The sequence below is a fragment of the Canis lupus genome, chromosome 10 (genome assembly GCF_011100685.1).
Source record: "Canis lupus familiaris isolate Mischka breed German Shepherd chromosome 10, alternate assembly UU_Cfam_GSD_1.0, whole genome shotgun sequence".
In the NCBI taxonomy this organism is placed as follows: Eukaryota; Metazoa; Chordata; class Mammalia; order Carnivora; family Canidae; genus Canis; species Canis lupus.
Genome location: NC_049231.1, coordinates 17,638,735 through 17,651,737, shown reverse-complemented (window position 1 = coordinate 17,651,737; position 13,003 = coordinate 17,638,735). Strand labels below are relative to the sequence as shown.

Sequence of the window (13,003 nt, the reverse complement as noted above, 5' to 3'; positions counted from 1 at the left end):
CGGGTTCGCCCCCGGGCAGAGTAGGAGACGCGGCTAGACGTGGCCAGGCCGTGCGCAGCTGTGCAGCCCGGGCCCTCGGCGCCTGGCCCGGCCGTCCGCCCTACCTGGGGGCCTCCTGCGCATGGGCTGCCCGCCGCTGGGAAACGGGGTGAAGGCAACCTCGGGGGCGACCGCTTGGGCTTCACCAGAAGCAACACCGGATTCCAGGCAAAAGTTTCATGGAAGGCAAGGGTGTGGAAAGGCCTGCCTCTTAGGGATGGATTCGTGAGGAGGTCAGGGCTGGGCTGGGAGGCCCGGGGCGCCCTGCACAGCAGGAGAGGTGTGTGAGCCCATCCCCCGGGGCCCTGCTGGATGCTGGTGTCCAAGACGACCTGGACCTATCGAGGAGGGAGGCCTGGGCTTCCGCCAGCCGGCCTTTCAAGAGTGGTGTGGAGCAGAGCCTCTATTGGGTGAAGCCGTGAAGGTGTCAGGATTTGTGTGTTCTGGCTGTGGCCTTCACGAGTTACAGATCTGGAAACCCGGCGGGGACAAGAAGCTTATTTGGAGGCTTGATGGGTGGTCACCTTGGTTTAACATTTTGGTTTCTCCTCTTATTTGAACCAAGAACAATCCAATTAAAAAAACAAAAAAACAAAAAACAAAAAAAAACAACGTTGGATTTCAACATTAATTAAAAGCCAGTTTTTTGGGAGACTCTGCTCACTGCTCTCCCGGGGCTGGGTGAGCATTCTCGCAGGCCACGACACTGATGAAGCACCTACTTCTACTTCTATAAAAGATATTTACTTTTAATGTTATTCTACTATAAAAAGCCAACGTGAGGGAAAGAGCATGTGTTGCCATCTCACAGCAAGGCCACGTGGCGTGCTGGCCGCAGGCCTGCACTGCAGCTTCCCTACAGCCAGGAGGAGGCCGTGGGCCGCCACAGGGCGGTGTTCCAGCCCAGAGGTGTTCGTGGACGAGGCAGCTGGGCCCCACTCTCTGGCAGACCACGAGTGGCCCCGGGGAACAGGTGAAGGTTCTGAAGCAAGATTTATTCCAAGTGGGTGTGGACAGTGCTGACCTCAGGAGAGACGTGCCTTTCAAAGTAGGTCACAAGCCTCTTGGTCTCCCAGCCCCGTCTCCTCCCTCTGCTACTTCTCTGGCCTGAGCTCTGGCAGCGGAGGGGCCCCTAGTTCCCAAACAAAGGTACCCAAATGCCAGGAGAGAATTACAGAGATTTATCTTTATTAGTATCTTTATTAGCAAGAAAAAGAAAACCAGAATTTCTACCACCACCACCACCCCCCGCCCCCGTGCTAAACCCCACTTCCACTGCCTGGGCCCTCAGGGAGCAGCATCTGCCTGGGGAGGGCCTGCTGCCGGAGGTGTCCTTGGAGCCTGGGCACCCGTGCATGGCCACCCCTGTGCCTCGAGCCAACCATGGGCCCCCTCCTCCACAGTGCAGGGATGACAGGGCAGCTGGCCTGTCTCCAGCCCTCAGCTGTCAGCCTTGGGACCTTGGAAAAGATTAGCGATGTCCAGCAGAGCTTGGCGGATGTGGTTTCCAAAGCGCTGGGCGTTCTGCGGGAGCCAAGAGCTCAGACCAACCCTGGCAGGGAGCCCCTGTCTCTCTGTCCCTGCAACCCAGGGCTCGTCCCCAGCCCACAGGGCTCTGGGGGGCACCTCCTCCTCCGCCTGAGCAGGGGCAGGAGAGACTCACCGTCTCTGAGCTTGAGAACTTGCTGGAGATGTGGAAGAAGATGGTGTTCTCGCCCGCGATCATGTAGGAAACCCCGTAGCCATCGTCTGCCACCTGAGAACAGCACAGATGGTAGAGAAGGAAACGAGCCTTGCAGGGCTTGCTGTCCCCAGATTCCCGGGAAGGGGTTCATTCCTGAGGTCAGGGGCACTGCTGGGAGGAGCTCTGCCCCTGCAGCTACAGGTGCTACCGGGATCCAGGGCAGTGTTTGTCCCAGGAGGCCTGAGATCGCTGCCTCTCCCCGAGTGTCTCCAGCCCTGGCGTACGGTGGGGGACCCGGGCTCTGCACCGTGAGGGCAGCGACCAGTCCTGGGCCCGGTCGGTTGTGCTGCCGCGGGGTGTCGTGTAGGCGGCTGCAGCCTGTGCCCGGGTAATAGCTGCCCACTGTCCTTGCCTGACTTCAGGGCCCTCCTCCCCCTGAGATGCTGGGGCCCAGTCCTGCTCCCCTGTGCCCTTCCAAGAGCACTTACAGGGCCAAAGCCACCACCGGCGCCCAGGTGTTTGGGGTACTTGTCTGGGTCGAACATGCGGATCTGGAATTGAGCAATCTGGCTGGTGGAGAGGCGCCAGGGCTCCGAGAGCACCTGCAACAGAGAGGCCACCGCAGACACACCTGTGTGAACTGCCTTGCGCTTGGCACGTCCCTGTCAGCAGGTGGTGCCTGCACAACAGCCTGAGCGGGTGCGCAGACTCCCCGTCTGTTCTCAGGGTGACGCAGCTGCGTAGAACCCCCAAGGCCCCTGTGACCTGACGGTCCCCTCGGCCCGTCCTACCAGCCTGTCTCTCCCTGGGCTCTGCTCCCTCCCCTGGGGCTGCTGTGCCCCTGCCCCAGTGTGTGGACACTGGAGGACCCCTTCACCCCAACCCTCTGCCTCCCCTCTCTGCCTCCGAGTGCTGTCAGCACCCGACAGCCACGTGTCTGTCTGTCCACGCTCATGAGAACGGCAGCTCCACAAGGGGAGACTGCTGCTCAGAACCAGGCCCCCAGGCCTGGACGGGCCACGGGGAGGGCAGCTGCAGGGCAGGGGACAGGGGACACCGCCACCAACCATGCTGACCTCAGCCAGGAAAGGGGAGCTGACCCCCAGGTACTTGGAGACCACGTAGAGGCAGAAGAGGTGCCTGTCTATGCCAGCCCCTGTCATCGCCAGGCGGTACATATTCTGGTGTTTCTTGGAAGCCTTCCGGAAGAGGTCTCGGAGGTCAGCTTTCTGGGGGGCAGAGGTGAGGCGGTGAGGGGTGGGGCGGTGAGGAGTGGCCTGGCCCCTAAGTGGCTGGCGGCGGAGCCGGGCGCTCACCATGCGGGACCCCTCTGCCATGGCCTGCACGAAGGCTGTGGACTCGCTGGTGCAGGAGCGCACGGTCTCGGTCCGTCCCTCCCGGAACATCCTGGTCATGGAGGCCTCGTAGGTGAGACAGAACTTGCCCCTGTCCTGGGGGGTGCAGGGGGTGAGTGCGGCCGCTGAGGCTGCACCCCCTGCCCCCGCGGCCCGGCCCCTACCCGGAAGTGGGCGAGTTGCAGGGCAATCTGCACGAAGGCGTCCGGGCTAGTGCGACACTTCTTGATGAGGCCTTTGCCGAACGGCAGGAACTGGAAGCAGTACAGCTCCACGTCGTCGGCTAGTGCCGTGGCCACCTGGCAGGAGCTCTCGATGACCGCTCGGCACTGCCAGCAGAGGGAGAGGTCAGCTGGGGGCAGAGCTCGGCACGCGGGGCTGCAGGGTCAGGGGGAGGCCTGGAGGGGACGACACATCCACAAACACGGGAGACCCCCTGAGGGGCCTGGGCCGGGAGGCCGGCAGATGCTCCATGGGCCAGGGTCACGCCCAGGTCGCTCACTGGCCACCAGAGGGTCCCAGGACCTCCCTGGACTCTGACAAGCTCTGTCCCTTCCCCCTGAGAGTGCCCCCCATCCCTGTCCCTTCTTGGCCACACACCTGCTCAGGGATGTCCCACTGCAGCCGCTGGGGAGCGGCCAGCGCGGGGTTAGCTTTGCCCTGGCAGTGCCCAGTCTCCGTGTAGCCGAGGTGAAAGGTCTCAGTACCCAGGACAAACTGCAGGGAGAAGGGGAGGCTGAGGAGCCAGCCTCGTGCCCCACACCCAGCCGGCCCCACAGGACCCCTCCCTGGCCCATCACCTCCCAGAGGTGCCCTATGATGGGGGCGTCTGCCCACGCGTGTTCTGTGTTGAGGCCCAGCTGGCCGTTCTTGAAGGCGATGACCGTGAAAGACTTGTCGAACCACCTGCAGGAGGGGAGGCGGGAGATGCAGGCGGGCGCGGAATGGGGAGGCCGGTGGAGGGCCACGGCCAGGGTGTCACACCTGTTGTAGCAGTTGCCGTGCAGCAGGGCCTTGCCGTACAGGCTGAGGCTGGCCTCATCCTCGGGGTCGTAGTGGTGAGACTCCTCGTCCAGGGCCACAAAGAAGGCAGCTCGCTCGATGGCATCCAGAGCAGCCTTGTTCTTGCCGGAGCTGAAGAAGGCCTGGCGCGCCTGTGCCCACTCCAGTCTGGGGCACAAGGGCAGGGAGGGCAGTGGGGTCCCTGTGGGCGGTGGAGGACCCCCCCCCCCCACCCCGGACCTGGCAGGACCGTCCGGGAGGAATCCCTGCCCCACTTGCTCCACCTCCACCCAGTCAGACGTGGCTAGACGCCGCCATGGCCACCAGTGCCCCCGGCTACAGAGGGTCCTACCCCAGACAGGGGGCGCCCTGCCGGTGGGCATGCCCCTTGCCAGGCCACTGGGCCCAGGTTCTGGGTGCCCTGCGCGTGGGCCCTTGTCCCCGTGGGGTGCTGGTACCTTCCCCCGGCCGTGAGCGCTGCTAGCTTCTCCTCCCCGGGCTGGGGCGGGGACGGGTCGTCCAGGATCCTCTGGAACTGCAGCTCCAGGTCGCAGGGCTTGAGCAGCTGGGAGCCCTCATACAGCCACAGCTTGAAGAAGCGGCCCTTGTGGTAGACAGCCACGTGCCTGCTGTCCGACAGGTGCTGCAGCAGGTCTGGGGCAGAAGCCGGCAGGGGGCAGGGGCTGAGGCCTGGGCCGGGCGCACCTCCCTGCTCCCGCACCACCCTGTGCTGCAGGCCTCCACCTGGACTTCCCCTGTGCGGGGCTGTGGCGGTGCCGCCATCGAGCCAGGCCCTGTGCCGGGCTCCCGTACCTCTTGTGCAATGCCAACAGTCCTAGGAAACACTTCACAGAAGAGGAAGCTGAAGCTCTAGGAAATTACACACACTGTCCCAGTGTCGGGAGCTGGACCCGCAGCACACAGCCCCTCCTGCTCTGCAGCTCCACCCCTCCTGCTCTCCTTACCCAGGCCACCTGCCTGGCTCGCAGGGTCCCAGCACTGGCATCAGGCCTGCGGACACGTGGTGTCTGGGACGGCTCACAAACCAAGCATTTGTCACAGTTACTTGACCCTGAGATACCTGGGACATTTGGTGATGACGAGCAGATTGGAGGGCACCTAGCATGCAGGCCCCGAGCTGGGAGGGTGGGGGGACTCGGTCCTGACGGCCCCAGCACAGCACGAGCACGAGCACGGACACCTGGCTGTGGCCCAGTACCTGTCTCCTTGCCCGGGATCCGGGTCGTGTTGAACATCCTCTCCATCTGGTAGGAACACATGGGCACAATGCCCAGGGCCATCACCTGGGGGGAGGCCAGCGCAGCTCAGATGCGGCCGTCTCTCCTGGCTGCGCCGCCCGCCTCACACAACTCACAGGCTTGATCTCCTCGCGGTCCAGTTTACGGCGGTACATGATCATAGCGTGCACGACGTTGCCCAGGCGGGCTGCCTGGATGTTTGTATTCTTGATGAGCACGAAGTCCTGCGGAGACAGAGCAGAGCCTCAGGTGCCGTGCCATGATCTCTCTGGGCTGCTATTGCCTGGGTCTCCCTGCCTGAGGCCCCGGGGCTCCTGACTCCCTTCCCCAGGCCACCCTGCACCTGTGTTCAGCATGCGCTGCCACAGATGGACCTGTGACCCAGCACATCGCCCCTCAGCTCAGCTGGAATCTTTTGAGCTTTTTCATGACCTACTTTGTTCATGTTTTATTTTGCATTGAGAAATAGTTTAAAACCTATTGCAGGCAAGTTGTATGTACGTCGTGGGGCGGGGGGGGGCAGCTTTGTGGGGGAGGGGACATGGGCACGTGACTCGGAACAGCTCTGGACAGCGGGAGACCGCGGGAAAGGAGAGGCACGCTATGGAGCCCCGTGGCTGGGCTGTGGGGACACCTGGCTGACTGGGCACCTCAGGTGCTGGGAGCCGGAGAAGAGCTGGTCGCGGGGCAAGGGGCTGAGCTCTGAGAGAAGCAGCTCTGGGTTCACATAGTGACACAAAGGGAAGGCACGAAAGGAGAAGCTCCCTGGTGGTGGTGTCAGGATGGTTGGGAACCTGCGGCTGGGATGCCAGCAACAGAGCCATGGCGGGAAGGGCCAGTTCCTGGGCTGGGCCAGGCAGTGAGCCCGGGGGACTCGGAGAGTGACAGTGTCAGGCTGTGGGTCCTCAGGAGCCCGGCTGCCCTGACTGTTCTTCCAGGATCTCCCCCAACCTCCCCGCCCCCCCGGGCCCGCTCGCACCATGACATAGTAGTTGCTGTTCACCACGAGAGGCGCCCTGCTGCGCAGGTACACATACTCTTCCCACCAGTCACTCACCTGCGGAAGGAAGGGAGGGGTCAGAGGCAGGGGACCCCCCCCACACACACATAGGAGGGTGAGGTAAGCCCAAGAGGGGACTCACATAGTTGGTTGCCCACCATGACTTGAGGACCAGGTACTTCTGCAGCCGGGGGGCGGTCTTGTCCTGGAATTCCTTGGCCAGGACCTCCATTCGGTAGTATTCCTCATCATCCAGCAAGGGCCGCACAGACTCCAAGTACTGTCCAGCCAAGTCATTGTCAGCGTGGGGGCCAAACAGCAATGACCGCCTCTGTCCTGCCCCCCTGCCAACCCGGCCCCATGGCTCTCAACCCCGCTCTTTGCAGGGGATGGTCCCTGATGTTTGGAGAAGTCCTTGCAGTCCAGCTTAGCCTGCCCCACTGGGATGTCTGACCCGAACCCTCACCCGCTGAACTGTGGCCGGCACGCTGGGCACAGGAAGCTTGGGCAGGGATGTCTGGAAGCTGTAGAGCATGGGCCTCCGGCTGGACAGCAGGCGGACACAGATCTGGGCACACAGAATGTTTCTGGTGAGAACCAGGGGAAATAACAGAAACAGCCACATTTGAGGAGCTGGGCCCCCAACCCTCAGAACCAGGACAAACCCACGCACCAGGTGCCAGTGCCCCACCTGCCTCTCCCAGCTTACAACCCCAAATGAGGTCCCCAGAGTCTCAAACCAGATGCCTGAACCCCTCCACCGGCTCCTGCTCACAGCCCAGACTTTGGTGAAGTGGCTGGTCTGGCCGTGCATCTCGAACATCCAACCGTGGTAGGAAAGAAGCAGTTTCAGGGTTTGGCGGAAGAAGAAGATGCCCATCATCCAGACCCCAGTGGAGAAAATGGCCATGCTGAGAAGTGCCCGGGTCTGTGGGGTCCGGTAGGGGCCACATCTGCCGGGGAAGGGAGAGGGCTGCAGGGGGTCCACTTGAGGTCAGGCTGGGGGGCGGGGGGAGTCTGACTCTGCACTTCTGACCGTGGTGGATCGCGTCGGGGGAGGCGTTGATGAAGAGCACTCCTGGGCACCCTCATGTCCGAGGGCCTTACATTCAAACTTAGAAAGTAGGACTCAGATGATAGTGGCCCCCCGGGAGGGCTGCCCCTAGGACCTCCAGGGGCTACTACTGGTTTGTGCCCTGCTCAGGAGCCTGCCCCGCCCTCCCCGGGAGCCCTGCTTCTCACCCCTCAGGGAGGCATCTCTGGATGCAGCACACCAGCCCCATGGAGATGTCCACCTTGCAGTAGGAAGAGCCCACCGTCGCCATGACAATGACCAGCCAGCTGGTGGGGCTGCCAGGGTACACGCCCCTGAGGATGCCATTCTGCGGGGCAGACACAGGCAGCTTGCAGCGAGAAAGGCCGTGGGGAGGAGGCAGCTGAGCTCCGGGTCTTGCGGGGCCTCCTCCCTTCCTCACCTGCTGTGCTCTTCCTCCTCCACGCTCCCCTACCTGCAGCACCTCTTACTCACCAGGGGGCTGCTATTCCTTGCGCCCTGTCTGCCCTGCACACCTGAGCACCCCTGGGGCTTCTGCACTGCTGGAGCCTATCACCCAGCATGACGGCCAGCCTCCAGCCTCGGTGGGCGGGGGGGGGGGGGCCAGCCGCCGACATCTGGCCTCGCCTCCGGGGAGACTGTTCGCACCTGCCAGAACCACCTGCGCCCACCTTGATGCGAATCAGGCGTTTCTTCCAGGAGTTGATCCCGGACAGGTAGATGTGCTTCAGGGCCTCCCGACTGAGCCGGAAGTCCACCCCGTCTGGGGTCACGGTGAACTGGAAGGCCACGGCCTGGTGCGCTTCCGCCATCCTGGAGGTTGGCCCTCACCTGGAGGGGTGTGCGGGCGGGCTGAGGCCGGCCCCGCCCCCGCGCCCCCCGGTGGGGGGGGCGCCCCCGGTGCCCCCACCCCCGCACCCCCGGTGCCCCCGCCCGCCCCGCCCCCGCTCGGGGCCCCGCCCCCTGCCCAACGGCTGCTGGACCCTCGCGCCGCGATCGGATCCGGGGGCCCCGCTGGAGGGGCAGGGGGGCAGGGGGAGCAGGGGCCGGGAGCCCTGGAGCCGCGGCGAGGTGGGGGCCCTGACCGCGCGAGGGGCCCCGTGCCACTCACGGCTGGGGTTCGCTTCCGTCCGCGCGGGGGGCCAGTCGGTCTGGCCCGTGTCCCCACGTCCTTCAGGCCTGGCCGCCCCGCCCCTGCCGGGAACCTGACACCCACTCCCAAATTTGGGTCGAGCAAACAGATGTGGGGCGGCGACCAGAATCCCCTCCTCTGTGTGGTGGGAACCGGGGTGGGGGCGGGCTCTGCACGCTGGCGTGGCTCGGAGGTCCGAGAACCTGGGGCGGGGGGGCGCCCGGGGCTCACGTGAGGATGGGAGCATTAGAGCTAAAAATAGCTGAATGTAGGGAAAAGGTCGCCAGGGCGTCAGCTGTGCGCCTGCGAGCAGGGTAGCCCCCCCCCCCCCCCCCCCGCCCCCCACCAGGTCCTTCCAGTATGGGTCGGGGAGCTGCAGCCAGGGGGCCTGTGACCCGGGTCAGCCCCGGCACCCAGCTGCCTGCTTTCCAGAAGGGGACAGTGAGGCTCAGCTCAGGGGGCAGGTCAGGCTGCGCGTTCCCCGGGGTGGGCAGAGCCAGAGCCAGGACCAGGTGTGAGGGAAGCAGCTTGTTTATTCTGAGGGTGCACAGCCCGGGATTGTCCCACCACGACCCTCAACCCCAGGCTCACTCCAGGGCTCAGCCCAGTCCGCAGGGTGCCCTGCTCTGCGCCCCTCCCTCCAAGGTCCTGCCCTGGAGGCTCCAGGAGCCATCTGAGGAGTTGGGGGCCGGAGAGTCAGGATGAGGGGTGGAAGCTGCTCAGCTGTCCTTTCTGCTGGAAGTAGAACTGGAACCGAGACTGGGCATACTCCTAGGGAAAAAGACCTGTGAGAGGGCCTGGGCCGGCCTCCCACGCCCGCCCGTGCCCCCCACCCCAGGGTGCCCAGACACCTGGACTGCCCACCTGCTGCTCCCTCATCTGCATTACTTACCAAGTAACCAAATTCTATGGTGGACATAGATGCCTGGAGGATAGACCAGAGACCCCAAAAGAAATGGGATGCCAGAGCGTATCTAAGGAGGGCAGGAAAAACAGGGGCTCACAGCACACTTGGGATCCCCTGGATCCCACCCCTGAGGCAGGTCAAGCCCCAAAGCTCAGACTCCTCCCCCACTGCCTTAACCCCACAGCGTCCGACCCCAGAGGTGGCCCACCTCCCTCTTCCTCAGCACCCTGCTCTAACCCCCTCCCACCCATCTTTCCTCACCGATTAGCCTCTACCAGCAAATCTTCTTCCAGTTTTCTCTGCTCCTCCTGGGAGATGGTGTCACCTTTCTTGCCTTCTGCCAGGTAATGGCGAATAAAATGGAGCTGAGGTGGACAGACGAGTCAGGAGATGGGGAGAGAGTGCGGAGCACGTCCCCGTGAACACCCTTTCTCGCTGTTCTGTCCAGACCTCACCTTCCTCCTCCCTTGGGAGGCCAGGTCCTGCTCCCCAGCCTCCAGTCCACATACCTGCTGCCCCCGGGTGGGGTAGTCTGCGGGCTGCGCTTTGTAGAAAGGCCACTCCTCGTGAGTATAATCATAAACCCACTCACAGAAATGGTTCCCAATGTCAAAGCCCCTGGGGGAATAAGGTAGACGTTCAGTCCCCAAATACCCTGGGCAGCCGGGACGCAGAGAGGAAGGCCTAGTCTGTCTGCCAGGCTGCTGCGGGAACAGACCCATGGATGCCATCCTACTCTCACCTGTAGTTGTAACTACTGTACTCGAAGTCAACCAGCATGAGTCTGTCGGTGTTTTCTGGCTCTGAGAGCAACAAGATGTTCCCTGGGAGAATGGGTGGAGGTGCAGTCACTTCAGGGCCCTCTGCCCCCCTCATCTTAGGAGACACCGATGCTTTGTCCTACCTTCCTGGACGTCATTGTGGCAGAAGACCACTGGGGATGGGGTGGAGTCGAGCAATTTCCTGCGGGGCAACAGGGGCAAGGGTCCTGAGCAGCAGTGACTAGAGGAGGGTCAGTCCCCCTTGTGGGTCAGGGCCTGAGCCCACCCTCGGTAAATCCTGGGGAAGGACCCGGTTAGGTGCCGGGTGCTGCTGCCCCTCACCTGAGGTTGCCCATCTCATCCTTCAGGCTGTACATCTCCAGTAGGTTCATCTGGGGGAGGTCAGTGGGGGGCAGGTCCTGGATCTGCTTCAGGTACCTGAAGCCCGGAGAGGAAGATACACTGCCTCCGTCCCTCCCTACCGCCTCCCTGTCTACGCCCGGCCGTTTTTCTGTCTCTGTTCACTTGTCTGCCTTACTCGGAAGCCCGTTCTGTGGGAGACCATGCTAGGCACCGGGACACCTGATCCACTCAGCTGGAGGCCTGGGCAGTCATGGGCACGTTCAGCTACAGGCCAGCGTAATAACTGCCAGCATCAGGGTTCAGAACAGGTGTGCAGGAGCCCCAAGGCGACTCCTGACTCACCGTTCCATGGTCCCAAACAGCCAGTGGGGCTCCTTAGTGAACGGCATCTCCATGCCATGGAACCGGGCCATCTTCGTGGCGATTTCTGCGGACAGCACCGGCTCTCGAAGCTCACAGGTTTTCAGTGGCCGGCTCTGCACCCAGGAGCCTATCAGGGTGGTGAGGGGGCTGGGGCAGGAGGGGGAAGGGGTGGGGAATGGAAGTGGGAGGGAAGTCAGGGTCTTGGGTAAAGGCCCTACCTGGGGTTAGGGACATGAGGACAGGCACTGGAAAGGGGACGGGGCTGGGGGCAGAAGGTGCCTCGGGGAGGTCGGGGCCGGGTTCGTACTGGGATGTACTGTTCCAGCCGGCCCTCTGGAAAGACTCCATAGAGCTGGGGCCCCAGCGACCGCTCTGCCAGGATGGCGAACATCACACTTTCGAGGACCAAGGAATCCACGCCCTGAAGGAAGATGGACAACCCGGGGGACAGGGTCACAAACACAGGAGGCTCTGCTCCCCACCCCCTCCTGGCACTTCTTGCTCTATTGCCTGGAGACTCCAGAACCAGGCTCCAGTAGGAGAATCTACAAATTACTTGGGCCCTGGGCCTCGGTGAAAACATCACCTGCCCGACAGCTCTCATGTGCAGGACCCCCTTGCCTGCAGGATGCCCTCACCTGCCTGCAGGACGCCCTCACCTGCCTGCAGGACGGCCCTCACCTGCAGGACGCCCTCACCTGCAGGACACCCCTCGCCTGCAGGACACCCCTCGCCTGCAGGACAGCCCTCACCTGCAGGACTGTCCTCACCTGCAGGACACCCCTTGCCTGCAGGATGGCCTCACCTGCAGGACACCCCTCACCTGCAGGACGCCCCTCGCCTGCAGGATGGCCTCACCTGCAGGACGCCCCTCACCTGCAGGATGGCCCTCACCTGCAGGACGCCCTCACCTGCAAGGACACCCCTCGCCTGCAGGATGCCCTCACCTGCAAAGACGGCCCTCACCTGCAGGACGCCCTCACCTGCAGGACACCCCTTACCTGCAGGACGCCCTCACCTGCAGGACACCCCTCGCCTGCAGGACGCCCTCACCTGCAAGGACACCCCTCGCCTGCAGGATGCCCTCACCTGCAAGGACACCCCTCACCTGCAGGACGCCCTCACCTGCAGGACACCCCTTGCCTGCAGGAGGGCCCTCACCTGCAGGACGGCCCTCACCTGTAGGACGCCCTCACCTGCAAGGACACCCCTCACCTGCAGGATGCCCTCACCTGCAAGGACACCCCTCGTCTGCGGGACACCCTCACCTGCAGGACACCCCTCGCCAGCAGGACCCCCTCACCTGCAGGACGCCCTCACCTGCAGGATGGCCCCGTACAGCCGCAGCAGCACCTCCCGGGGCTCCTTGCCAACGCTCGGCAGGTGGTCCGGCAGCGAGCAGCGGAACAGCAGGTTACTGAGGCCCCCGCTGCAGACCCAGAGCAGGGCGCGCTCAGGCCGCGGCCGCTGCACCTGCCCCGCCGTCATCACCCCGCCCGCCCCCTCCCCACGTGCCCCGGGGCCGCGGAGACTCGGCGTCCCCAGGCCCGAGCTCGACCCCTGACCCCTGACCTCCCACCTCACAGGGTCCACCCTCAGCTCCTCCGGCCGCGCCCGGCGCCAGGCCCCGCCCAAGTACTCCCGGCAGCACTGGTAGGCGCGGCGCTCGGCGTCACGGGACAGCGACGAGCCGCGCCGCCGGTTCGGGGCCGCGTCCGGGCACTGAGACTGCCGCAAGCTGTCCTTGGCCAGCCGGTCGCCAACAGCCCCGCCTCCGGCCACAGCTGTCCCCTCGGCAGCCATGGCGCCCGCTGGACCAAGCCCAACGTCCAGCCGCGCGCAGCCCCCTTCGGGCGGACTCGGCTTCTTCCGGCTGCGCTCGGGCCCGCTTCCGGCCGGCCTGCGCCTCTCCGGTCGCACTCGGGTCTCTCCGGCTCTCTTCGGCCCTCGGCGGCGCCGCTCGGCTCTCTCCGTGACCCGCGGCGGGGGGGCCCTTCCCGAAGGCCGAATTGGGCGCGTCTCCGCCGTATCCCGCCCCTGTTCGGGGCGAAGGCCAATGAGCTCTCTCGGTGGGCGGGGCCGCT

General features: G+C 64.2%; 2 protein-coding genes across 5 annotated transcripts; both read right to left on the bottom strand.

Annotated features, from left to right (window-relative positions):
• Positions 1 to 1,205: 1,205 nt before the first annotated feature.
• CPT1B (carnitine palmitoyltransferase 1B) lies at positions 1,206 to 8,685 on the bottom strand. Of its 4 annotated transcripts, none has more exons than XM_038550078.1 (19): positions 8,505 to 8,685; positions 8,065 to 8,224; positions 7,582 to 7,721; positions 7,031 to 7,292; positions 6,806 to 6,907; positions 6,482 to 6,619; positions 6,319 to 6,396; positions 5,456 to 5,563; positions 5,300 to 5,384; positions 4,539 to 4,734; positions 4,063 to 4,248; positions 3,879 to 3,984; positions 3,679 to 3,795; positions 3,243 to 3,407; positions 3,040 to 3,174; positions 2,800 to 2,952; positions 2,212 to 2,325; positions 1,703 to 1,795; positions 1,206 to 1,563 (listed from the first exon to the last, which is right to left on the bottom strand). In XM_038550078.1, the coding sequence occupies exons 2-19, from the start codon at positions 8,203 to 8,205 to the stop codon at positions 1,480 to 1,482; spliced, it is 2,403 nt and encodes an 800-aa protein (XP_038406006.1). In that variant the 5' UTR covers positions 8,206 to 8,224; positions 8,505 to 8,685; the 3' UTR covers positions 1,206 to 1,479. The 4 variants fall into 4 exon arrangements, with proteins under 4 accessions (XP_038406006.1, XP_038406007.1, XP_038406008.1 ...); XM_038550079.1 differs by having other exon boundaries at positions 7,049 to 7,292; XM_038550080.1 differs by having other exon boundaries at positions 7,115 to 7,292; positions 8,505 to 8,678.
• A 353-nt stretch (positions 8,686 to 9,038) lies between these two features.
• On the bottom strand, positions 9,039 to 12,768 carry CHKB (choline kinase beta). Its single transcript, XM_038550082.1, has 11 exons — positions 12,499 to 12,768; positions 12,240 to 12,348; positions 11,227 to 11,340; positions 10,899 to 11,032; positions 10,536 to 10,631; positions 10,337 to 10,395; positions 10,175 to 10,256; positions 9,942 to 10,050; positions 9,694 to 9,797; positions 9,418 to 9,499; positions 9,039 to 9,296 (listed from the first exon to the last, which is right to left on the bottom strand). Exons 1-11 carry the CDS (start codon positions 12,720 to 12,722, stop codon positions 9,222 to 9,224), a joined length of 1,188 nt encoding a protein of 395 aa, XP_038406010.1. The 5' UTR covers positions 12,723 to 12,768; the 3' UTR covers positions 9,039 to 9,221.
• Between the last annotated feature and the right edge of the window lie 235 nt (positions 12,769 to 13,003).

What these genes read in the sequence shown, in the direction of transcription:
- CPT1B (XM_038550078.1), bottom strand. Translation starts at nt 8,205, where the DNA reads ATGGCGGAAGCGCACCAGGCCGTGGCCTTCCAGTTCACCGTGACCCCA. An exon ending in AGTGGGACATCCCTGAGCAG is followed by an intron (nt 3,408 to 3,678) that starts GTGTGTGGCCAA and finishes CTCTGCTGGCAG; the next exon opens with TGCCGAGCGGTCATCGAGAG. An exon ending in GCTCCCCTTTCCTGGCTGAG is followed by an intron (nt 2,326 to 2,799) that starts GTCAGCATGGTT and finishes TCTCTGTTGCAG; the next exon opens with GTGCTCTCGGAGCCCTGGCG.
- CHKB (XM_038550082.1), bottom strand. Translation starts at nt 12,722, where the DNA reads ATGGCTGCCGAGGGGACAGCTGTGGCCGGAGGCGGGGCTGTTGGCGAC. An exon ending in TACAGTAGTTACAACTACAG is followed by an intron (nt 10,051 to 10,174) that starts GTGAGAGTAGGA and finishes TTATTCCCCCAG; the next exon opens with GGGCTTTGACATTGGGAACC. An exon ending in CCATAGAATTTGGTTACTTG is followed by an intron (nt 9,297 to 9,417) that starts GTAAGTAATGCA and finishes CTTTTTCCCTAG; the next exon opens with GAGTATGCCCAGTCTCGGTT.